This window comes from Lepus europaeus, chromosome 21 (assembly GCF_033115175.1).
Source record: "Lepus europaeus isolate LE1 chromosome 21, mLepTim1.pri, whole genome shotgun sequence".
Lineage (NCBI taxonomy): Eukaryota > Metazoa > Chordata > Mammalia > Lagomorpha > Leporidae > Lepus > Lepus europaeus.
Genome location: NC_084847.1, coordinates 9221068 through 9246832, shown reverse-complemented (window position 1 = coordinate 9246832; position 25765 = coordinate 9221068). Strand labels below are relative to the sequence as shown.

The window sequence follows — 25765 nt, the reverse complement described above, 5'->3', positions numbered from 1 at the left end:
ATTAACTCCTTAGCACCAACACTCTTATCTGGTTATGAAGAGGGAGCCTTCCCTAGCAGGGTAAAATGACGCAGCCAGAAACACCCCCATCAAGACAGAACCCAGCAGCATCTGTAGTCAACAAGAGCAACAGAAGCATCCTCTAAACCCTGGAAGCAAACCTGCCCCCTCCACTGCTCCAATTTGGAGGCTTTACCTGATAGAGCAGGCGAGGGGAAAAAGCAAGACATTTAAGGAGGAAAGAAGAGGTGACATACTTAGGCTTACTCTGGGAAATCCAAGAGAAGCTACTGAACACTGAGACAGGGCTCAGGTGAAAAAGAAGTGGAACAAGGCGGAGCCAGTGCTACGGCACAGCGGGTTAATGTCCTGGGCTGAAGCGTCGGCGTCCCACATGGGTGCCGGTTCTAGTCCCGGCTGTTCCTCTTCCGATCCAGCTCTCTGCTATGGCCCGGAAAAGCAGTAGAGGATGGTCCAAGTCCTTGGGCTCCTGCACCTGCATGGGAGACCTGGAAGAAGCTCCTGGATCCTGGCTTCGGATTGGCACAGCTCCGGCCATTCCAGCCATCTGGGGAGTGAACCAGCGGATTGAAGACTTCTCTCTCTCCCCCTCTCCCCCACCCCTTTCTCTCTCTCTCTCCCTTCTTTCCTCCCTCCCTCTCTCTCTTTCAAATAAATAAAATAAAAATAAAATAAAAAGAGAAAGAGAACAAGGGGCTGGCATTGTGGCGCAACTGGCATCCCATATCAGCACCGGTTGGAGTCTCAGCTGCTCTACTTCAGATGTGCCTGGGAAAACAGCAAAAGATGGCCCAAGTATCCAGGCCCCTGCACCCACGTGCGAGACCTGGATGGAGTTCCAGGCTCCTGGCTTCAGCCTGGCCCAGCCACAGCCGTTTGGAGGAGTGAGCTAGCAAATGGAAGATTTCTCTGTCTCTCTCCCTCTCTCCCTCCCTCCCTCCCTCCTTCCCTCTCTCCCCTGCCTCTCCCTCTCCTTCCAACTCTGCTCTTCAAATTAATAAATCCATAGACACAAAGTAATAGAGCAAAACAAACAGCCTTCCTACACACAAACAGCGAAGAGGAACATTAACCGAAGAAAATATCCCTTTTTCAACAGTACCCCAGAGAAATCCAACTCCCAGAAATAAAAGCAGCAAAACACATACAATCTGCAGGGCTGCCTGGGGTGCCTGGCACAAAGGCAAACTCTGCACCTGGGAAGAGTCCTGTTGGAGCACAGCCAGACTTCCCCCAAGGAGAGGCTGCCCTGCCCGCTCAGGCCCCTGCTCCCTTGCCGCAGGGTCAGTGAATGCCGGCCAGCAGGGTTGCGTCTGTTGGAGGAGCTACTTTCTGAGTTCATGATTAGAGCCTTGTAGGACTGGCTGGACCACTCCCTCAATTCAGAGAATTCCTTTTGATAAGGGACAGACAAGGACATGACACCTAGGTCCAAGGGAGAAACACAGAGGCCGTGTCCCGCCATTGCATGATAGGGTTCAGTCTCTTTGGGGTGGAAATGGAAATGGAACCCTGGCCCGAGGCGGTGGGAACACAGGATGGCATGGCCCCTCTGGAGGGCAACTTGGTGGCTGTTAAAAGGTGAACACAAACTGGCCAGAAGGCCCAGCCATTCTACTCCTGGGTGTCCACCCGAGAAATGAAGACGTGCTCACACAGAGGCCTGCGAATGCCCACTGAGTGATGAGGGCCCGTGCCAGCGGTGGTCTGCCCACACCACGGGACGTGATGTGGCAGCGACAAGGAAGGGGGCACCACGCGTGCTGCAGTGCCGACAGATTCCACACGCATGGCGCTAAGTGAAAGGAGCTGCATGCGACAGACAAGGCCGTGTGTGGTTCCGTTTGTGTTCTGCATGTGTCAGATACAGAGTGGGGTGGTGAGTGTGTGGGGCTGGAGGGAGAGACAGGCAGCGACCGCGAGTGGGCACAGGGAAAGCTCGGGACGACGACTTTGCAAATCCGTACAGCCAAGAAAAGGAAACGCTTCAGACAGGAGGTTTTTATAGTGCGTAGATGTGTTACAGACCAAACCTATCCATAAATTCAGTCTATGAATAACACGACCTCAGTAAAAACACCCCAGGGGCAGGCACTGTGGTAGAGGGAGTTAAGCCCCCTCTTGGGACACCCCCATTTTACATCGGAGTGGCTGGGATCGAGTCCCGCCTCTGCTTCTGATCACACTTCCTGCCAATGTGCACCCCGAAAGGTAGCAGGTGACAGCTCTAGTACTTGAATCACCATCTCCCAAGTGGGAGACCCAGATGGGCGTCCACGCTTGGGCATTTGGGAAATCAGCCAGTGGATGGAAGCTCCCTCTGTCATTCTATCTTTTAAGTAAATGAAAATAGGTAAGTGAACTTATAAAGTATAATAAAAATACTCCAGAGGGAGATATGTGCATTTGTGGGTATATATTAATACATAATTTTTAAATTAAAATAGACAAGCTGATTCTAAAGTTCTCTGAATTAAAACACATACACATTGGGGTTGGCGCCATGGCGCAGGAGGTTAATCCTCCACCTGCAATGCCAGCATCCCACATGGGCGCCGGTTCTAGTCCCGGCTGCTCCTCTTCCAATCCAGCTCTTTGCTGTGGCCTGGGAAAGCAGTAGAGGACGGCCCAAGTGTTTGGACCCCTGCACCCACATGGGAGACCTGGAAGAAGTTCCTGGCTCCTGGCTTCGGATCTGCACAGCTCCAGCCATTGCGGCCATTTGGAGAGTGAGCCAATGGAAGGACAACCTTTCTCTCTGTCTCTCCTTCTCACTGTCTATAACTCTGACTTTCAAATAAGTAAATAAAATCTTAAAAAAGAAACCACATACTCAGGGGCCAGTGCTGTCCACCTGCAGTGCCAGCATCCCATGTGGGCGCCAGTTTGAGCCCTGGCTGCTCCATTCCTGATCCCACTCTCTGCTATGGCCTGGGAGGGCAGAAGAAGATGGCCCAAGTCCTTGGGCCCCTGCACCTGTGTTGGAGACCTCGAAGAAGCTCCTGGCTCCTGGCTTTGGATCGGCACAGCTCTGGCCGTTGCAGCCATCTGGGGAGTGAACCAGTGGATGGAAGACCTCCTCTCTCTCTGCCTCTCCTCTCTGTGTAACTCTTTCAAATAAATATTTTAAAAACAGCAACAACAACAAAATACATACACAATAACCAGCAAATTTCTGAGAAAACCAATGAAGAACTAACTCTTAGATACTCAATCATGTTATGATGTCCTGACAAGTGCTGTGTGTGCATATGTACATAAAACAACACAATGACATGGAAGATAAAGTCCACACACACACGTTACACACCGGGAGCCTCGTAGTAACTAGAGAGACTTCATTTTAGGGACAGGTGTTGCCTGTGGCTGAGCCACTGGTTCCGATCAGTGTCTGACTTTGAGTCCTGTGTCTGCCCTGCGACTACAGGCCCTGGAGGTGGCACTGACGGCTCCAGTAGTTGGGTTCTTGCCACCTGTGTGGGAGACCTGGACTGAATTCCTGGCTCCTGGTGTCAGCCCCAGCCCTGGCCATTGCAGTCATCTGGGGAATTCATCAGTAGGTGGGAACTCTGTCCATCTGTATTTCTTTCCTTCTCTCTCTCTCAAATAAGTTCAAAAAAAAAAAAAAAAGCAAAAACAACTTCCTCTCTGTACTTCTGTCTCTCGAATAGACGAATTATAGATGTGTCAAAGATGTAAACACAGAACAAGCAAACTGTGAAAGCACTAGAAGAAGGGCCACCTCTGTGACGCGGCGGGTTAAGCCATTGCTTGCAACGCTGGCATCCCACACCAGAGTGCTGGTTTGAGTCCCGGCTGCCCTACTTCCGGCCCAGCTCCCTGCTAATGCACCTGAGAAGGCAGCAAAAGTTGGCCCAAGTACTCGGACCCCTGCCACCCACGTGGGAGACCTGGATGGAGCTCCGGGCTCCTGGCGATGCAGCCCTGGCTGTTACGAGCATTTGGGGAGTGACCAGCAGAGAGAAACACTTTCTTGCTGCGTGTCTCTCTCTCTTCATCATTTTGCCTCTCAAATAAATAAATCTTTTTTATTAAATCTGTATCACTGGAGCAGGTGCTGTGGAGCAGTGGGATACACTGCCATGTGGGGTGCTCACCTCCCCTACCAGAGTGGGGGTACTTCTGATCCAGCTCCCTGCTGAGTGAGCGCCTGGGAAGGCAGCAGCAGATGGCCCGAGTGCTTGGACCCCTGCTACCCCCATGGGAAACTGGGATAGACTGCCTCGCTGCATTGGAAGCGGAGCAACCAGGACTGGAACCGAAGCTCCAACATGGAATGCTGGCATCACAGGTGGCCGCTTAACCTGCTGTGCCACAACACCAGCTCCTGTATCTCTAGAGCTGTACCAAGAATCTAGGTTCTTAGGATAGTCACAGAACTGCGCATCATCACCACAGTCAACTGTATACCATGTTCATTACCGTCCCCAAGGAGGCTCTTCCCCGAGGCATCGCTCCACACCCCTTCCTTCCCTCCTGCCCGTCCCGGGTAAGCACCAGCCCATCTGTCTCTGTGATCTGCCTGTCTGGACACTTTGTGGAAGTGGAACCACGCGCTACGTATATGCTCTCAAGGCTCAGCTGAGTGGCAGCGGGTGCTGGTGCCTCATGGCTTGTGTCACCTTGTTCCCAAGGTAGAGCCTGGGGATCCCCGTATACCGTGGGCGGTTAAGAAGTGTTACAGTCTCCAGAACTACTATTCATATATACCCCATTAGTTGCACATTTTAAAAAAGGATTTATTAGTTGTTTCAGAGGCAGAGTGAGAGAGAGGGAAACACATAGAGACCAGCCTTCCATCTGCTGGTTCACTCCCCAAATGTCCATAACAGCCAGGTCTGGGCCAGGCTGAAGTCCAGAGTCCCCAGCTCCACCACATCTCCCATGTAGGTGGCAGGCACCCAAGTACTTGGGCTGCTTTCTGCTACCTCCTGGGCACATTACCAAGGAGCAGGATGGGAAGTGGAGGAGCGGGGACTCGAACCAGAGCTCATACGGGACGCTGGCGTCTTGAGTAGTGGCTTAGCCTGTGCTGCACAACACCTGCCCCTACTGTATACATTTCTACAACCAAAAATATACAGCTAAGATATAGAGCCAGAGAGCAAAGAAAACGTTCAAAATCACTCCCTTAATGCAAAAGGCAGGGAAGGAGGAACAGGAACACAGGGCAAGCAGCAAACAAGCAGCGACCATGCTACCAACGACACTGAATGCAAATGAACTGAACTCGCCACCTGGGACTGAGGTGCTGAGATGCAATTTTTAATGCCCCCACCCCAAACCCAGAGAAAAACACAACCCACCTTTATGTTACGTCAAAGATCTGTCCTTTAAATGTAAAACCTGGGGCAGGCGTGAAGCCTAGTGGTTAAGATGCCAAGACTCCCACGTCCCATGTCAGAGGGCCCCGGACCAAGCCCCAGCAGTGCCCCGGACCCCACCTTCCTAACACAGGCTCTGCTTGGGTCCCTGCTGTGCACGTGAGACCAAGACTGAACTCGGGGCTCCCTGTATTAGCCCAGCCCAGCTATGGCCATTAGGGGAACCTGCAGGTACAGCAGTGGACAGGAGAGCTCTCAAATAATGTAAAAATGTATAAACATACAGGGGCTGGCACTGTGGCATAGCGGGTAAAGCCGCCACCTGCAGTGCCAGCATCCCATACAGGTGCTGGTTCGACTCCCAGCTGCTCCACTTCCAATCCAGTTCCTTCTAATCCAGTTCTCTGCTATGGCTTGGGAAAGCAGCGGAAGATGGCCCAAGTCCTTGGGCCCCTGCACCTGCATGGGAGACCCCAAGGGGGCTCCTGGCTCCTGCATTCAGACAGGTGCAGCTCCAACCGTTGTGGCCAACTGTGGAGTGAAAACCTTCTCTAACTCTGACTTTCAAATGTGTTTCTGCAGGATTCCTCCTTCCACGCCCCGCCCACTCAATCTCGAGCTGGCGCCTACCCAATCAGATCAGGGAGGCCTTGGCCCTGAGGCTGGGGCCTGGCAGGTAAATTGGAAGGAATCTTGGAGCCCCGTCCCACCAGAGTCTCCCACGACCCGTGACTCACTTTACCAGGGAACGCGCCTCCCGGCCAGCTCCCCATCCGGGAGAAAGAATAAAACAGCAGTTTTCCTTTTTCAGCAACAATTTATATAAACCAGACGTTGCAAACAATGGTTTCCTTAGCAACCTCCATCCCATTTTCTTGGAATACAAATCACTCTCCTGTCACGGGCTTGTCCTTTCCCAGACAACCTAAGGTCATTTGGAAATCTTGCTGGAAACGGACAAGTGGAGTCTTCACAGAGGTCAGGGGCCATGTGAGTGCAGGAAAGTGTGGGTCAAAGGTCAGAGGCGGGGCATGTCCACGGGCAGTAAGGTCACCTGGCACTGACACATTTACTTTCAAAGTTTGCCAGTTTGGTCAGTTTTCTGATGGGGGCTGGGGGAAATGCATAATCCCCCAACCACAAACGTAACACCTTTTAGATGGTGCTGGAAAATGTTGACCTGCGTGATCAGTTTCAACACATCCAGGTCAGGTGCCTGGCCTCAGGGGCCTCCCGCTCCACCTGCCACACTCAGTCCGCCCCTCAGCCCAGAATGGAGCCGGCCCCGCCCCCTCCCTCAAAGGGCAGGGGACCAAATCCGTTGCCTCCCTGTGGCCCAGTGCCTGCACCACGCTCTCCCCAGGTGGGGTCCCGTGCTCAGAAGGGGCCCTGTGTTCGCAAGACTGTCCTGCCCGTGCCACCTGGAATCTCCTTCATTTTGAATGAGGGACTCTGCATTTTCACCTCGCGCTGTGTCCCGTCCGCGAAGCCACGTCTCCCACTTCACAGCCCCTTGTCGCCGGCTCTCAGGCTGCTGGAGCAGGTCAGAGTTTCCAGGCAGGCAGGCACCGGCCAGCCAAGCGGCCACCAAACCAGAGCAACCATCTCCAAGGCACTCCCAGCCCCATCTGAGTGAGGAGCAGCCCCACTTCATGTAACGGCGTCATCAATGGCGACACACGGCCAGTGCCAAAGGGCTGGGGTGCACTGTTCTGCCCAGACCCCTGCCCACTGCCCTCCTGGTGCAGCCTGGCCAGGAGGCCTGTCCTGAGCAGCACAGGCCCCCACAGTGCTGGGGCGTCTCCCAGGCAAGAGCAGGGGTGGTGTTTGCACTCAGCAGTTGGCCCCGGGGACTCAAAGCCACAACCCAGCCCAGTCCCCCAGGTGCCAGCAGCCTGGGCAGCGGGACGGCCGTTCCCAGCTGTGCTCAGGGATCCGAGAGCCCCTTCTTTTCCTGCGAAGTCACTCTCGGGATTCCATGAAGGAAGGGGGGACAGCGAGAGGAAACCACAGAGCCACCAGACTCTAACAGCAGATCACCTAGGGCACAGGGGCGGGCAGCAGGGGCTCCACAGGCCACAAATCACCCTGAAGCCCCCTGGGGACCCGTGTCCTTCATCCCGTCCAGTAAAGGATGCCACAGTGGCTTGAGAGGTGAAGCCCGGGGACCAAGACTAGCCAGCCAGGCAGGACGTGGCCAGTTGCACCCCACCGCCCTGGGGGCCTGGGGTCAGGCTGTTTCTGCAGGGCCTGTAGCAGGGAGTGGCTGGGGTGAGCCAGGGCTGAGGCTCCCCCACTTTGAATGCCGGCAGGTACGGCCAGATCATCTGTCCTTGGGAACATTCTTTTACCCAGAACACCAAAGAGGAAGAGAGAGTAAGGGCCATCCATTTCGGCGTCTCTGAAAACCACTCTACAAGAGAGTGGCAGGACCCTAGCGCTGTGCTCAGCTCCAGGCACTTAAACCTTGGCTGTCTCCCTTTCCTGCTGGGGCCCCAAATTCTGCCTCCACAACCTTTCGCTTCAAAGGCTAAGTTTCAAGCCAGAACAAATCCCCACGCTCTGCTAGCCCCGGCACCTCTCCCTTTGCCCTAGCTAGGAAGGCGGGGCACAGACAGAGCCCCAGCTCTGCCAGGTCGAGCTTGCAACACCCAAAGGACCCTCAGACGTGGGCCCTGGGCTCGGGGGTCCCCTCTGTCACTCAGTGACCACCCTGGGAGCCCATTACGCCCTGAAACCTTCTGGGAACACTTAAGGCCCCGGGCTGGCGCTGCGAGAGGGATTAAATCAACTGAGAAGAGACATGTTTTTCCAATTACTTATAAACCACCCATGTTGGAACTTTTGCAAAACTGGCCGGTTGCTTTCCCATTACCCAAGATCCTTCATTCTTTCTCCATAAATAATTTCACAAGGCTTTCAAGCAAATTCGGTGCTAAAGGCTCATGACCATGGGATAAACAGGGTGGTCATGGCGAAACGCCTCCCCAGAAAGGCCGAGGCTAGGTGCCGTATCCTCCGTGAGCTATGCCGTGAGGGAGCGCACGGCAGTGGACTTGCTTCTTCCAGCACCGCCCACCCGGGCTCGTTAGATGCATGGCACCATGTGCGATGACGTGTGTTTGAGTTGGATATACGTTAGGCTACACACACACGGTTTAACAGACTTTTCCCACTGACATTTCTTTCCCATGCCAAGTCTGGGCCAGTCTGCCAAACTGCAGAGGCCGGGATTCTGGGGCCAACAAGTTCCCTCTCCTTAAAGGGCCCTCCACCAGCCAGTGCTGAGGACAACGTGGACGAGGGAGAAACGCCGTTGTCATGCCTACGGTGGCAAAGCAGGTCTGTCGTGTGCAGGGCAGCTCTGGGGACACGGGACTAATTACAGCAGGAAGCACACACATCAACACACGGCGAGTGGCTGCAGAGGATGGCCCAAGTGCTTGGGCCACTACTACTCATGTGGGAGACCCGGATGGAGTTCCGGGCTCCCAGCTGCAGGCTGGCCCAACCCTGGCTGTTGTGGGCATTGAGGAGTGAACCAGATATTCAAACACTGAGCTAGGCGTTGTCATGGAGGGAGCTGCAGATGTAATTAAAGATTCCAAATCACCTGACCTGAACGTGGGGGCGGAAGGCAACCTCATTACCTGTTACACCTGGGCTCGGAGGACACCCGGGAAAGCAGAGACTGCATGCTCAACAAGACGGAGGCACCCCCAGTTTGCAGCTGGCCAGGAAGCGCAAGCCGAGTCCCAGGGCGGCCAGCCACTGATTTCTGCCCACAGCCTGCAAGCCCACCCCTCCCGGGGCGCCCTGCTAGGGCCTCAGCCACTCGCACCCGCATTTCAGCTGAGGTCTGAGCAGGGAGCTCAGCCGGGCTGGGCTGTTGACTCCTTTTAAGTTGCTACATTTGAGGTTGTTTGTTACACAGCACAGAGCCCTGGCTGCCACACTTACCCAATATGCTGCTGTGTCCTCCAGGGGCTCTCCAGGCGACAAGGACGCTGTCCAGGGCCACACTGGGCTCCCGAGGGGAGGCAGGCACAGCACTCCTCGCTAAGGAGCCAGGTGATATGTGAGGAGCGGGCCAGCCGTGGAATGACGGCTGCTGGCTAAGTCCTGGCCTCCCAGGCCCTTCGTGGTCTTCCCGAGGGTAACATCCTACAGCCGTGAGCATCGCCATGGATGACATTACGTGATCCCCTGGCCAAGGCCGGGTGAGGTTTTGCTGCTGCGAAGTCACTCTATCTCTGCCTTTCTATTGCGACGGGGAGCGTTTTCCCTCCGCCCTCCAGCGCCCCCACCTGGAGGCCTCCATCCACGCGTGGCAGTCCCGAACCCTCCCTTGGGCACCTCTAGCCCAGGGAGCTGTGTCTCTGTGGCTGCCCTAGCTGGTTGGTTGCAGGAACCTCCTGAGAACTTCCTAAGAGCTTAGATTTTTCCGGAGCTCACCCACGTGGATTCCAAAACGTTGTTGGTGAGGCTGGGTCACCTTGAGTCCTACCTGGGTGATGCTCAGGCTCAGCCATACCCCGGCAGTTGTCGCTGGAGAGCCGTGTGCCGGCTGCAGGCAGGAAGGCCCCAGGTCAGGCCTGGCTCTGATGCACTCCCTAAAACAGGTGCCGCCTGCTGGATGACAGCTTCCGGTCGACCTTTCCCAAACTCACCGGACCTGGGTTAGGTGCTGAGACCCTCAGACCCGCTGCTTCCCTCCCCTGGTTGGCCGGGAGGAAGGGAGCTTAGGAGTCCGTTTCTCAGTGCTGCTTAACTCTTTCTTGCCCATATCACATTTCCGGCCCTTAGATCAGGGACAGAAGTAGAGTGCAAGGCCGGCGCCGTGGCTCAACAGGCTAATCCTCTGCCTAGCGGCGCCGGCACACCGGATTCTAGTCCCGGTTGGGGTGCCAGATTCTGTCCCGGTTGCCCCTCTTCCAGGCCAGCTCTCTGCTGTGGCCCGGGAGTGCAATGGAGGATGGCCCAAGTGCTTGGGCCCTGCACCCCATGGGAGACCAGAAGCACCTGGCTCCTGCCTTCGGATCAGCGCGGCGCACCAGCTGCGGCGGCCATTGGAGGGTGAATCAACGGCAAAGGAAGACCTTTCTGTCTCTCTCTCTCTCTCACTGTCCACTCTGCCTGTCAAAAAAAAAAAAAAAAAGAAGAAGAAGAAGTAGAGTGCAGCCCCCGGGTTGCTGCCCATGATGTGGGGAGCCGATACCTTGCTTCACTAGCCCCACAGGTGGAAGGAGTTTGGCTCCGGGTAGACTGTACCACAGCCTCCCCCTGCCAGGGGTAGACGCTGACATGTAGATGACCTGTCACAGTGGGTTTTGCATGTCCGTCCTAAGGGGCCCAAGGGCAGACTAGGCAGGCAGAGAGTCCCTCTCCCAACAAGATGACCGTGCCCCAATCTTAGAAGCTGTTTCCTTACCTAGTGAAAGGAACTTGGTGGGTGTGATGAAGTTAAGGGCCGAGGGATGGGGAAGAGTAGCCAGGCTTACCCAGCTGAGCTCCACCTGATATTGAGTTCTTCAAAGCAGATGGGGGAGGGGCCGGCACCGTGGTATAGCGGATAAAGCGGCCACCTGTGATGCTGGCATCCCATAAGACTGCCGGTTCAAGTCCTGTTCCCATCCAGGTTCCTGCCAATGCACCTGGGGAAGCTGCAGAAGACAGCCCATGTCCTTGGGCCGCTGCACCCTTGTGGGAGACCCAGAGGAAGACCCTGCTTTCAGTATGGTCCAGCCCTGGTATTTCTAGCCATCTGAGGCGTGAACCAGCAGATGGAAGATTTCTCTTTCTCTTTGTGTATCTCCTCCCTCTGTAACTCTGCCCTTCAAATAAAGAAATAAGTCTTTAATTTTTTTAACAAAGCACAGAGGGTGCTGGGGTTGAAGACATTTTATTTCATGGCCCTCTGCAAGCTGCCTGGATTCCAGTGAGCAGCTTTGTGCACACCTTATTGAACCTCTCTGACCCCAGATTATCCTCAGATACCAGAAATAAGGCTCAGAGAGATGAACTCGCCCAAGGTCATTCAGTTTAAAAACAAAACAAAACAGACTAAAGTTCACAATCAGGCCCATCAGAATGCATCCAGGGGCCGGTGCTGTGGTGGAGCAAGGACACTAGCATCCTGGATGGGCACAGGTTTGAATCCCGACTGCTCCACTTCCAATCCAGCTCCCTGCTAATGTGCTTGGGAAAGCAGCAGAAGATGGCCAAGTGCTTGAGCTCCTGCATCCATGTGGGAGACCCAGAAGATACTCTTGGCGCCTAGCTTTGGCATGTCTCAGCTCCAGCTTCCTCGGCCATTTGGGGAGTGAACCAGGAGACGGAAGACTTCTCCCTCTTTCTAACTGCCTTTCAAGTAAATAAAATAGATCTTAGAAAAAAAAAAAATCTGCTTGCCAAATCCAGCATTATCTGCCCCCTCCAGCAGCAGCTTGGCCATGATAGGCAAAGCTCCCGGGGTGGAGGGAGTGGGAAACTTCTCACGGCCCCTTGGCTTGATTCTGCGGCTTTTCATTCTGATCCCTCGCTGGCTGGCATCCTGTTTCTGACCAGCAGCGCAGGCAGCCAAAGCTGCCTGGAGCAGAGAGACCAGCAGGGGGTGCCAGCACCCACGCAAAAAGCCCATTGGCTTCAAGAGGAATGAAGTCCCGCCACCAAAGCAGAGTGTCCCTAGCAACACGGGGCACCTACTGGGTCATGACCTGTCTCTGGCCTGCTGGCCGGATGCCCTTCGACAAAGGACTTCATCCCCATGGTTGCAGTGTTGACAGCTGTACAGAGGTGGGGGCAGGGTGGGAGGGGCCACATCTCCCAGGGTCACTGTCACAATCAAAGGAGGTACCATGGTACCATGGGGGAAGGCATCTCGCATGGTCCCTGGCACATAACTCTTAGTTGAATTTGCACCTTTTTTTTTTTTTTTTAAGAAAAAGATTAATTTATTTGAAAGGGAGAGAAAGGGAGGGAGGGAGGGAAAGACAGAGATCTTGTATCCACTGGTTCACTCCCCAAATGCCTGCTACGGCTAAGGCTAGGCCAGGCCAAATCCAAAAGCCAGGAACTCCATCCAGGTCTCCCACATGGGTGGCTGCAATGCCAGCACGTGGGCCACCAGCTGCTGCCTCCTGGGTGCACTCACCAGGAAGCTGGATTGCAAGCAGAGTCGGGACTTGATCCCAGGCACTCTGGCATAGGACGTGGGTGTCCCAAGCAGCACTTTAACCCACTGTGTCACCATGCTGGCCCTAAATGCACATTATCAAGAGACACTGAGTGATTCTCGTGGGCCTAGCATTTTAGGTTCTGCCTAACTCACACAAATCCTTTTGTGGAATCAGCTGTATCGTTTCCCCCTCCACCCCTCTATATTCAAGTCTTCCCTCTCTGTGCTTCAGAGTAGGGGACCCAAGACTCCAGCCAGCACCATTGGGCTCATCAGGTCCATTAAAACAGCACAGGGTGCAGGCCACCGCGTGGGACACCAACATCCCCGGCTGAGGCCACAGCGTGGGACGCCAACATCCCCCATCAGAGCACTGGTTCCAGTCCCAGCTGTGCTGCTTCTGATCCAGCTGCCTGCTGATGCATCTGGGAACGCAGCCCAAGATGGCTCAGCACTTGAGCCCCTGCCACCCCCGTGGGAGATCAAATGGAGTTCTGGGTTCCAGGCGTCGGCCTGGCCCAGCCCCAGCTGTGTGTGGCCATTTGGGTAGTGACCCAGCACACGGAAGAGTTCTCTGTCACTCTGCCTTTCAAATCATCTTAAAAAAAAAAAATGTCCCACAGTGCTTGATCCAAAAGGTTGTCTAGGCCTGACCTGGTGGGGGAGGGGTGCTCCTTTCATTAGAAAACTGCAGTGGGTCAAGTGCAGACTCAAGAACTCCACACCCTTGCCTGTGCATTTCCTCTGTCTTACCAACTGCCCACCTGTGTGGTGCTGGGCAGACTCAGAGACAAATAACCCAGGGCCGGCATTGTGGCGCCATGGGTTAAGCCTCTGTGGCACTGGAATCCCATATGGGGCACCAGTTCGAGTCTCAGCTGCTTCACTTCTGATCCAGCTCCCTGTTAATGCGCCTGGGAAAGCAGCAGAGGATGGCTCAAGTGCTTGGGCCCCTGCCACTCACTTGGGAGACCTGAAGAAGCTCCTGGCTCCTGGCTTCAGCCTGGCCCAGTCCCAGCCACTGTAGCCATTTGGGGAGTGAACTAGCAGATGGAAGCTCTTTCTTTCTCTCTCTTCTCCCTCTGTAACTCTTTCAAATAAATGAATAAATACATTTTTTTAAAAAAACCCACAGAACTAAAAAAAAAAATCCATGAATAAGAAGATAGAAAAGAGATGAGTGTGAGGATCGTAGCTCTGGAAGCCCCTCCGCCAGGCAGAGAGCCCCCGCTGCTCTCAGAACAACTCCTGTAACTAGAGACCTGCGCTCGGGACGGGGGTCTAAGCCTGTTCCCAACAATCTACCAGCCACCATCCGCTGCACGGGCTGACTTCCAAGCCCGAGGTCGGAGGGGAAGCGACAGCCCTAGGACTGGACCCCACTGTGGCAACCTTGCTGTCTCTCTTGTCCTGAGCAGGCAGGGCCAAGGGGGCAGTGTTCTGTCGCACAAGATACTTGCTAAATGTAGGTTACCAGGGATGAACATGCACTTCCCTTTCATTCTTGCCCACAGGCACCGTTTGGATGTGGCCTGAGGCTTGGCCAAGCCAGTCCTACCCATTTGGTGATCCTCAGATGGCATGGTTGTGGCCCTTGTAACGTGCAGGCGACTCCATACGCAGTGGCTTCCAGTTCCCATTTCTATTTAACCAGCTCATCCAGAAGCAGCTCAGACCAGACAGTCAGTTCTCTCTTGTGGTCATTCCTGAAGCACAGGGACTTTGCTGTAACATTGCAGCTTTACAAGAACATGCAACAGAAAGAAGCAATCCACAGCCAGCTCAATGAGGGTTTCATTTTTTCTTTTTTGGGTAATGTAAAGCAGTTCCAAGAAAAGTGACGTCACAGGCTAGGTTGCTGATCTTCAGTTCTTAGAAAAGACTCATTTCAGAAGGGAAGCCGCACGCCGGAGTGCACAGGCCTGCCGTTGTCTGGCGGGCGGCGCTGGCTGCTCGGCGCTGGGTTGGCACCAGCGAGCTAAAGCCTCTGATGCCTTTTCATTCGGTGATGTCAAGGAGGAAGCACGAACCGCAACAGTGAGAGTTGTTAACATGCAGAGGAACCACACAGCCGGCTCCCGCTTCCAGCCCGGAGGGAAATTCAGCGGCTTCGGGGACTGCTGGAAAAAACACCCGGCTCCCTCCTTTCCCACTGCCGCTCCCGAGACCGCTTACTGCCCAGGACCAAGGTCAGCCCCAGCACGCCCTTCCAGCCGGACATCAAGTACCAGAAGCTGGGCGAGCACACACTGGGCAGGACGTGGTGCTGAGGTTCTCGGCAGCTGGCGGCAGTTTTCTAGCAGAAAAACAGGTTTAGGGTAAGGAGTGGAACCGCAGCAGGACAGAGCAGGCCAAGACCTTAGGGGATCGACCACACTCCCGGTTCAAGGACTACTACTGGGACCCCCTGATACTTTTATGACAAAGTTAAACCAAAAAACATTATTTGAGGGGCCAGCACTTGTGGTGTTGTGGGTTAAACTGCGGCCTGCAGTGCTGGCATCCCGTGTGGGCGCCAGTTTGTGTCCCGGCTGCTCCACTTCTGATCCAGCTCCCTGCTAATGTACCTGGGAAAGCAGTGGAGGATGGCTCAAGTGCGTGAGCCCCTGTACCCACTTGGGAGACCTGGAATAAGCTCCTAGCTCCTGGCTCCGGACCGGCCCAGCTCTGGCCGTTGCAGCCATCTGGAGAGTGAACCAATGGTTGGAACGTCTCTCTCTCTCTGTCTCTCCCTTTCTCTCTATAACTCTGCCTTTCAAATAAATAAATAAATAAATCTTTAAAACACATTATTTGAGAATCAGAGACAGAGAGAGCCAGTTCCCATCTTGCAAGGGTAGGGGGTTGGATGGGTCCCAAATTCAAGAACATAACCCATGTCTGCCACGTGGGTGGCAGGAACCATTATTTGAGCCATCAGCACTGCCTCCCAGAGAGCTGGAGTCAGGAGCAGCAGCCAGGCATCAAATCCTGGCACTCCCACGGCAGACACAGGCGTCCTAACCAGCAGTTTAACCACTAGGCCAAGTGCCTCAGAAGACAAGGGGACTGCATGTAATGTGGTGTTGTCCAAGGGACCCTGGAAGAGGAAAGGACATGAGGGAGAAACTAAAAAATCTGACTGCAATACAGACTTGGATTAACAACTAACCTCAACAGAGGCCCACTAATTGTAATAAATGCCCCTTACTTGTGTAAGAGGGTAATGACAGGGGAAGTTGGGTACTCGTGTATGGGAACACTTGATACTATTGTTGCAATTTTTCCATAAGTCTAAAACTTTCAGAATAAAGTGTATGCACACACTCACAAGGGTACTTCAGAAAGTTCATGGAAAATGGAGTTAAGAGTTTATTTTGGTACAAAATTTTTTTTTAAATCCATGCACTTTTTTCTTAATCCACATTTCCATGAACTTTGTGGAAGACCTCTCATAGGCAGAGATTTCAAAATTTTTTGGCCCCAACATAAATTTATCTTCTAATTCCATCTTCCCATCAACTTTCTGAAGTATCTTTGTATTTCAAAGGAGGCAAGGAAGAACTTGCTGCTCCTCCCACCAACAATAATTTAGCACCTGCTGTCTGCCTGGCACTGTGATCAGTGATTTACACAGAACCTTCACTGACTCCTCACATCCACCTGTACCGTGAGCTGTGCATCTCACAGATAAGGAAACTGAAGAACGGAGAGGTCGGGGATCACGCTCATAGTCACACAGGAAGTTGGACAACAGGGGCGGGGGTTGTGGAACATGTGAAACTGCCACTTGGGAACCCTGCATCCCATACTGGAGCGCCTGGTTCAAGTCCGGGCTACCGTCTAGCCAAGTTCCTGCTAATGAATGTCCTGAGCAACAGCAGGTGACGGCTCAAGAGCTTGAGGTCCTACCACCCCCATGGGACACCTGGGGGCAGTTCTGCGCTCCTGGCTTCAGCCTGGCTCAGCTCTGACTATTGCAGGCATCCGGGGAGCGAACCAGCAGGTGGATGATCTTTCTGCCATTCTGCCTTTCAAATAAATGAACTTTTTTTTTTTTTTTAATAAATGAAATTTCGCAACAAATTAAGGGTCCAAACTCAGGTCTACAGGCCTGCAAAGCTCCCATGAAAGCTCAGCAGTTGGGCCATTGCTGTGGCACAGCAGGTTAAAGCCCTGGCCTGCAGTGCCAGCATCCCATAGGGGTGCTGGTTTGAGTCCTGGCTGCTCCACTTCCAACCCAGCTCCCTGATAATGCATCTGGAAAAGCAGCGGAGGATGGCTCAATTCCTTGGGCCCATGCACCCATGTGGGAGACCCGGAAGAAGCTCCTGGCTTCGGATCGGCTCAGCTCTGGCCACTGCGGCCATGTGGGGAGTGAACCAGTGGATAGAGACTTCTCTCTCTCCGTTTCTACCTCTCTTTTTTTACCTCCCTTTCAAATAAATAAAAAGTAAAATAAAAGCTCAGCAATATTGGGGTGGGCATTTGGCACAGTGCTTAAGGCACCATTTCAGATGCCTACGTCCCGGGAGGGAGCGCTTGGCTTCAAGTTCCGGCTCTGCTTCTGATTCTAGTTCCCTGCTAATGTGCACCCTAGGAGACAACAGGTGATAGCCCACGTACTTGGAGCCCTGGCACCCGTGTGGGAGGCCTGAACTGAGTTTCAGGATCGTAGCTCTGACCTGCTCCAGCCCTGGCTGTTGTGGGCACTTGAAGAGTAACTAGTGAGTGGAAGATCCGTCTCTGCCTATGTCTGTGTCTCTGTCTCTGTCTGTGTTTTTGGAAAAAAAAGAGAGAGAGAGAAAGAAAGAAAACGAAAACGCGACCAATATTGCCTGAAAAATCTCATGTTGCCAACAAAACAGGCTTCAAATGTCAGTGAACCCAGACAAGTAATAAAAACGATGTAAAAACACAACACTAGCAAGGCACCAACATCACCAAATGCTGGTTGGGGTGTGGGGCAACATTCCTTGCTGGTGGGCATGTGAAACATTCCGAATACAGCCCGGTGGCTCCTCCCAGGCCAGAGGCCTAGCTGTGACCCAGGAATTGCACTCCCAGCTATTACTCCGGTGAGTATAGAATCTGTACGCAAAGGTTTGTAGCAGCTCCACTCATAGTCATGCAAGACTGCAATCAAACAAGATGGCCTTTGGTGGGTGAGCTGGATGAGCAAATCTACACGCCAGGGGCGTCCGTCAGCAAAAAACAAAAAACTATGAACGGCAAAGACAGAGCAAACATAAATGCACACTAGGTCAAAATTTGAAAAGCTCCAAACTCTATGACCCAACTGCAGGATATTCTGGGAAACACAAAATTGTAAAGACAGAGGCCGGTACCGTGGCTCAACAGGCTAATCCTCCGCCTAGCGTTGCCGGCACACCGGGTTCTAGTCCCGGTTGGGGTGCCAGATTCTGTCCCGGTTGCCCCTCTTCCAGGCCAGCTCTCTGCTATGGCCCGGGAAGGCAGTGGAGGATGGCCCAAGTGCTTGGGCCCTGCATCCGCATGGGAGACCAGGAGAAGCACCTGGCTCCTGCCTTTGGATCAGCGCAGCGCGCCAGCCGCGGCGGCCATTGGAGGGTGAACCAATGGCAAAAGGAAGACCTTTCTCTCTGTCTCTCTCTCTATCCACTCTGCCTGTCAAAAAAAAAAAAAAAAAATTATAAAGACAGTTAAAAAAACAATCAGGGCCGGCACTACTGTGCAGTGGGTTACTGGGTTACACTGCTGCCTGCAACGCTGGTACCCCCATACCTGAGTATCATCTGAATCCTGGCTGCTCTGCTTCCAATTCAGGTCCCTGCTAATGAGCCTGGAAAGTCAGCAGAGGACGGCCCAAGTGCTTGGGCCCCTGCCAGCCACATGGAAAGTCAGCAGAGGAGGGCCCAGTGCTTGGGCCCCTGCCAGCCACATGGGAGACCTGGATGGAGTTCTAGGCTCCCGGCTGTGGCCTGGCCCAGCCCCGGCTGTTGTGGCTATTCTGGGGGTGTGAATCAGTGGATGGATGATCTCTGTTTCCCTAACTCTGCCTTTCGAATAAACAAACAAGTAACAAATCTTTTTATAATCAGTGGTTGCCAAGGGTTGGGGGTAGGAGGAAGGATGAGTAGATGGGGAGTCTGGAAGATTTTTAGGACAAACTACTCTGTAGGACACGGTCAGGGTGGGGACAGGGCCTTCTGTGTTTGTTAAAACTCACAGGATGTACAACACACAGAACTCCACTGTAAGCGATCAGCTTTAATTAGGAATGCATCAATGTAACACTCAATGTCATCGAATGTCTACCAGCTGTGACCAGTGTACCACACTACCAAGCTGTCAGCAACCACGGAGACCAGGAGGGTGGGCCGTGAGTGTGGAATATACAGGAACTCTCTGCACTTCCTGCTCGAGTTCTCTGTGGACCTAAAACTGCTCTAAAAAAAGAAAGTCTACTTTTAAAACAATACAGCATATAAAAATTTTATTAGTGGTGGAATATTAAAAATCCAGTTCAAGCTCTACAGCAGCATCGGAACATAATCTGAGTCCCTTGATATTTACAATCTAAAGAAAAGTCAGGCACGGGGCACGGGCAGAGGGCAGAACCCCGACATTCGCTATGAACGCAGCAGCAAGTCAGGCCTACGGACAAGGAGGCTCTAGAGCAGGATGCTGCTCCCTTCCCGGGTCTCTCCAAGAATTACAAGGTGCAAGTCTGGCTTGTGACCAAAAGGCATTCTCAGTCTTGATATTTTTCCTAAATTTCAAAAACGGCTCAACAGCTCCAAGGGACCGAAGAAGGCATCGCTGATCTTGAATGTTTGGTAGCGCCGGGGCAGAGAGAGCTGTAGCTTCCAGGGGCCTCTCAGGCCTGCTGCTGGGACGCCACAGGACTCAGGAACCGGATGGATGTGGAAGCTGCTGAGGGAGTGGACAAAGAGCCACGATGTCTTTGGTGCCTTCACGGAGTCTGCGTTCTTTCCTGTGACCACACGTCAACCATCAAGGGCGACGACTGATCCCAGCCTGGCATCGGAAAACAGCGGGGCCTTAGGCATGGAGAAAGTATCATTGCTCTTCAAACTTGGAAAATGCAACATAAGGTTTCTGTGCCTTAGAGAGAGAGAGAGAGAAAGAGATGAACACACACAAACTGAAACCCCAAAGCAGAAAAGAACCCAGCATCTGCTTTTCATCAGCAAGCACAGTCCAGGAGAGAGGCGGCACTGGACGCTGCAGTCACGGTAAATCCGGCGTCGGGATTCCTTGGTCACAAAGCGCAGTCTCCAAGAAACACCGAGATCCACTTCCTGCTTGGAGTCCGCGCACCCAGAGCACTTCAGACAGCTGTTTTTTTTTTTTTTTTTTTTAAAAAGACTGATTTATATATTTGAAACTCGGAGCCATCCATCTGCTGGTACACCCCCCAGATGGCTGTAACGGCTAAGGCTGGACCAGGCTGAAGCCAGGAGCTTCTTCTAGGTCTCCAGTATGAGCGGCAGGGGCTCAAACACGTGGGCCATCTTCCGCTGCCTTTTCCAAGTTGTGAACAGGGAGCTGGAGCAGAGTGGAGAACCGGCATCCGTATGGAATGCCGGCGCTGCAGGTGGTGGCTTTCCCTTTGCCCCAGCGCCGGCCCCCGAGCTGGATTTCAGCGACCGCTGCAGCGCCACCTAAGGAATGCTCCTGTGCAGATCTTCCACTTCTAGTTCCCACATGCTCTCGTGGATGGCGTTCTCCGAGAGATCTGTCATCTTCACAGCCTGAAGGCACGGCTCAGGGCTGCAGGCCTGCACCACTCCCATCACCATCACATACTTCCCTGGAGAAGAAGAACAGCCCAGCGTGATGTTCATATTCACACCCACAGAGGGGAACTGGAGACAGAAAGCATGCACGCAGGAGAAACCAAAACACCGGCGGTCTGTGACCAGATGCAGCCTGGGGGACCTCGACGGCTCTGGGGGGGGGAAGGGGGGGAATGGAATGGAGAGCTGGGTTTATTTTCGGGCAAAAGTTTTGAAAGCCACGTAGTGTTTTATTTTTCTTGGAAGGCTTTATTTATTTATTTGAAAGGCAATGAGAGGGAAAGACAAAGAGAGAGCGTCCATCCATTGGTTCATTCCCCAAAAGACTGCGATGGCCAGGGCTGGGTCAGGCCGAAGCCAGGAACCCCGAACTCCATCTGGGTCTCCCGTAGGTGCAGAGGCCCAAGCGCTTAGGCCATCCTCCACTGCTTTCCCAGCCATTAGCAGGGAGTTGGACTGGAAGAGGAGCAGCAGGGACTTGAACCGGCACCCACATGAGAGGCCAGCTGTGACACGGTCCCAACCCCTAGGTGTTTTTTTAATAATATACATTTCCACAGACTTTTGGAAGATCCCGTGTATGGATGGATTTCAAAATTTTCTGCACCAAAATAAACCTGCCTCTTAATTCTGCCTTCCACGAACTTCCTGAAGTGCCCTTGTGCGTGTGTTAGCAATAAATTTCAATATTTAACCTGGGAGAGGACACCTCTATCTTCCTTAGTTTCTGGTCTGAATATGTTCAATAAGAGTGCCACACGCAATGCAGTCAGATCCAGGGAATGGGAGGGACTCACACAGGAGCCCGAGCTACAGACACGTGGCTCCAGGGCAGCGCACGTGACGCCACCCCCACCCCAACACAGCCACAAAGCAAATCCAATTTTCCCTGGATGCTGCCCAGAAAGATGGTACTCCCGCCCCATTCCACTGTTCCAATTGCCACCTCCTGACCACCGTTGGGCACACACAAGCAGATCGACAACAGGGCAGGCTGCCACCCGGGTGATCTAACAACACACTAACCGCAACTCTCACATTCCCTGGGGAAGGGACTCTCCTTGAAAGTGAAACTTGGCCAGGTCTAACCACATCACGCAGGAAGGGCAGGCACCCTGCCAGCCCCCGTAGGGGACCTGCTTCCAACCGCTGGGGCTGAGCCCGCACACGTGAGCCCAGGGCTCCGACAGCAGGGGCGCAGGCGAGCTGCTCCTGGACTCTGGGCCAACACCCCGCAGACAGCACTTCAGCAGCTCCAGGTCCTATTGGGGGGCCTCACGGTCAGCGCTCATTCCCTCTGCTGGCCCCTCTGAGACAGAGAGGCCCAGGACAGCCTCAGGGGAGCTCTACTGGGAAGGCACACACAAGAGACGGGGGAGCTCTGAGCCAGGGGAGCAGACTAAGGAGGGTCCTAGGCACTCTGCCTGCATGCCCACCCCGCACGCAGAGCTGTCGTCTCTCCTGCTCGCTCCCCTCTTGCGCCCCCTCCCTCCTGCCACGCCTCCATCCTCTCGCGTCCCCTTCCGTGGCCATGGCTCCAGTCCCAGTCCTGTAGCGTCTGCCCCATCCCACCATGCTGTGACTGCAGGCCTCGTTCTTGGGCACAGCTGTCTCGGCAGCTTCCGGTCCTTAGTTTTTCAGCTCCCCTTGCAGACTGGAGCAACCCGAAGGCAGGCCAGACCCTGCGTCTTCAGCACCCACTGTTTAGAGAAACTGCTGGATCCTCCAGAGAAGGAAGCAGTGGAAAGACAGCACCAATGCCGTGAGCGCAGCGCCAGGCTGCGGCCAGCCCCCTCCATAGCCAGGACCGGACCCTGCTACCTTCCACCCCTGTCCCACCTGCTGCCCCAGGGTCCCCCAAGTAATGGGCTCTGCCACCTCCGAGCCTTTGTGCACAGAGCGGGACGACTCCCGCCGCTGCCACAGACACAGGGTGACCCAGTGTCGCTGCTGCAGTGAGCACCCCCACAGCTGGGACTTCTCAGTCCCTACAGAGATAACACCAACGCCATCTTCAGGCGGTCTCCTCCAGGAACCAGCCCTGACCCCTCGAGCCTGGGGGGCTCCGGCTATCTGTCCTCGGGGCCGCCCTCTCTCCACATGCATCGCCCCAGCTCAACAAGAACCAGAGCCACCACCCAGTGCCTTGCAGCTCCAGAGGGTGGGGGTCGCAGAGCCAGCAGAGTCCCTCACAGGGCATTTCTGTGGGGTGAGAGCTCTTCTAAGCTGTCCACAAGCATCCGCGCTGCCATTCTCTCCAGTCTACAAGCCAGACGCGGTGAGTGCGCCTCTGTGCCCCGGCCCCTGGTGCTCACGCCCACCATGGCACCTGCTGTGGCAGTGGCCTGGCCCCTGCCCACAGGCATTCGGCAGATGCGTCTGACAGGTTCAGGACGGGTCCCTCACCCGGGACCTGGACCACGCCTGCCGGCCCGGACACCCAGCAGCATGGGCCACACGAGCGAGGCCTCCTAAGGCCAGGGGTCCATCACCTTAGGTGGAAAGCAGGCCCCACGACTCTGCTCAGGGAGGGACAGTAGCCCTTAGACGGTCATGTAAGTGACAAACACGACCCAATAAAGCTTCGCTGCCCGACACTGGGATTTCACACTTTTCACGTCTTCATTGTTCTCGGCCATTTAAAACCGTCAGGAGCATTTTCAGCACGTGGACCCTGTGGAGGCGGGCAGCAGCCGCAGCCTGGCCATTTTGTGGTAGATGAAGGCCGGAGTGGTGGGTAGACTGGGGGGCTGCAGGCCCGGGGCGGGAGGGCACAGGAGCACAGGGAACAGCAGGTCACCGCTGGGAGTCAGGCTTGGCCACAGGTTACCTGGGGAATCCTCGCGACAGGCAGGAACCACGGCCCCCCAAGGGGCCCCAGACGGCTCATCTGGGAAAGGGTGGAAGCAGGAATTCAACCTAAGTCCATCGGGCCACAGCCTCTCCTGTCTCTAGTGAGACTCCGAGGCCGAGCAGGCAGGGCCCTGAGAGCCCCCCGGGACCCCCAGAGGTCTCCTCGGACCACACACCCCGTCCTGGGCCTGTCCTCTGGCAAAGCTTATCCACCCGGCCTCGGCTACAGTCCAGTGTGCCTCACATGGGGCCCGGTCCACAGCTGACATCCCAGGGAGTGGCAGGGCCTGCCACTCAAGACCACGAGGTCTGGGGGCGGGTGTTGTGGCGAAGCTGCCCCGTGAGATGCCTGCACGCCCTATCGGAGGGTGTGCGATCCAGTCCTGACTGCTTCCAAGCCAGCTGCTGAGCACCTGGGAAAAGATGATGGCTTGAGTGCTTGGGTCCCTGCCACCCATGTGCAAGACCGAGATGCGTCCCCAGCTTCTGGCTTTGGCCTGGCCGGGCCTCAGCTATGGTGGGCATCTGGGGAGTGAACCAGTAAATATACCTTCACGAACTTAAAAATCAATGCTATTCAACTACTAACACTTACTTAAAAACAACTGGTTCTTGGAGCCCGTGTGTGTCGGGAGGCTCTGGGCCAGAACGGGTGCCCCCGATCCCCAGTTCAGCATCTGGACCAGGGGTCTTCCAATGCGGCCAGCAGCAGCAGGAACTGCTGCAACCTGGTCGGAAATGCGGATTGTCAGCCCCACAAGGATCCTGTGACTCGGAAACCCGGGGCGGGCACAGACATCTGGGCTCTGCACAAGGTTCCGGGTGGGTGGCTACGCCGGCAGGTGGGGGTAGCGGCACCGGGTCAGTGACCCGCAGCCCACGGGGGACTCTGGGAGCTCCCCGCGGTCAGGGTGGGCTTCCCCAGCAAGAAGACCCCTCCCAGGCCAGTGCGATTGCAGAAGCCGGTCTGGGAGGAGGACCCGGGAACCTGCCTTCCTAAACCGGGCTGCAGGCGGTGCTCATCTTCAGACAAGCCTGGGAGACACCAGGCAGGGCCCCGACGGGAAGGGAGGTCACCGAGGCCGCGGCACGGCCCCCGCCCCGCCCCCGCGACGGAAAGTGGTGCCAGAGCCGGGTCTGAAGCTGCGCCCTCCACCTTCCAGGCCGCGAGGGGGGCGGGGCGCAGACGAGGCCCCGGCATTACCTGGGACGAGGCAGGGCCGCCCGCGCGGCACCCGCTCCAGCCCGCGCACCAAGAAGGAGCCACTCGGGTCCCGCAGCTGCGCCTCGCCGCCGCTCGCCGCCATCACCGTGCCCTGCATCCACACGGCCGCCAGCTCCAGCGGCTCGCGGCCCGCGGAAGCCCGCGACAGCCGCCACGCGCCCGGGCCGCCCGCCGCGTCGCGCCGCAGCTGCCCCGCCAGCACTTTGACGGGCGGCGACCGCGGCAGCCGCACTGCCGCCGAGCCGCCGCCGGAGAACGAGTTCCCAGCCGCAGCCATTCCGCAACGCCTCCGCTTTCCCGCCAACTTTGATAGGCAGCGAGGCCCGGCCCACGCCACCAATCAGGAACGCGCTGGCGGAGCCGGCCAATGCCGGCGTCGGGAGGCGGGGCCCCGGGGCGGGGCAGCTCACGCTGGCGGCCAGGAGTGCGCATGCGTACATCGAGTAACTAGCCGCCCCCAAGCTGGGAGGAATGGACGCGGTTATCTGAATGAGTATGATTAAGTGAAGGCAGAGAGGTGGAACTTCCTTTCAACGCACCGCACAACTGGCCCGGAGAATGCGACTCTTCACCTTCCCCTCGCCCTGCATGGCGGGACTCCGAGCGGGAGAAGCCGCCGGCGGGGAGCGCGGGGCCGGGGCCGAGCCTGCGTGGCCACAGCGCACACAGGGTGCGGCACAGGCTGGGGAAGGCGCCGCAGGGCACGGCTGTCCTGGGGAGGGCGGTCGGTTCTGAGGGCCTGTGGAGCCTCTCCCGTCTTCACGGTGCCTTTTCTTTTCTTTTCAAGATTTAGATTTATTTAATTTATTTGAGAGTCAGAGTTAGAGACGGAGAGACTCTTCCATCCGCCGGTTCACTCCCCGGATGACCACAGTGGTGGGGCTGGGCCAGGCCAACGCCAGGCGCCAGGAGCTGCTTCTGGGGTCCCCCACGTGGGTGCAGGGGCCCAGGCACTTGGGCCATCTTCCGTTGCTTTCCCAGGTGAATTAGCCGGGGGCTGGATGGGAAGTGGAGCCGCCAGGACTCGAACTGGCGTCCATATGGGATGAGGCACTGCAGGCGGTGGCTTCACCCGCTGTGCCACGGCTCTGCCCTTGGAGTGCAGTTTTTTGAACTCAAGTTTATTGGGAGGGATCATGTATCTAATCAGAAAATGATAGATGAGGTGAGGGATATTCTAAATACCATCACAGGCTCATTACACAGATACCTCAATTGTACCCTACAAACATGTACAATTCTGCATCAATCAAACACGAAACAGATGGGTCCGGCACTGTGGCGTAGTGGGTAAAGCCACTGCCTGCACTGCCGGGATTCCATATGGGCGCCTGTTCAAGTCCTGGCTGCTCCACTTCTGACC

At 55.3% G+C, this 25765-nt stretch overlaps 2 protein-coding genes across 2 annotated transcripts in view; one reads left to right on the top strand and one right to left on the bottom strand.

Annotated features, from left to right (window-relative positions):
* The window catches only part of LOC133751072 (uncharacterized), a 121387-nt gene extending 106574 nt beyond the window's left edge, over positions 1 to 14813 (top strand). Inside the window, exon 67 of the mRNA XM_062180953.1 lies at positions 14726 to 14813. Within this exon, the coding sequence (XP_062036937.1) occupies positions 14726 to 14813 (88 nt within the window). The remainder of the gene's footprint in view (positions 1 to 14725) is intronic.
* A 3945-nt stretch (positions 14814 to 18758) lies between these two features.
* On the bottom strand, positions 18759 to 24679 carry RMI2 (RecQ mediated genome instability 2). Its single transcript, XM_062180622.1, has 2 exons — positions 24382 to 24679; positions 18759 to 20338 (listed from the first exon to the last, which is right to left on the bottom strand). Exons 1-2 carry the CDS (start codon positions 24677 to 24679, stop codon positions 20190 to 20192), a joined length of 447 nt encoding a protein of 148 aa, XP_062036606.1. The 3' UTR covers positions 18759 to 20189.
* Between the last annotated feature and the right edge of the window lie 1086 nt (positions 24680 to 25765).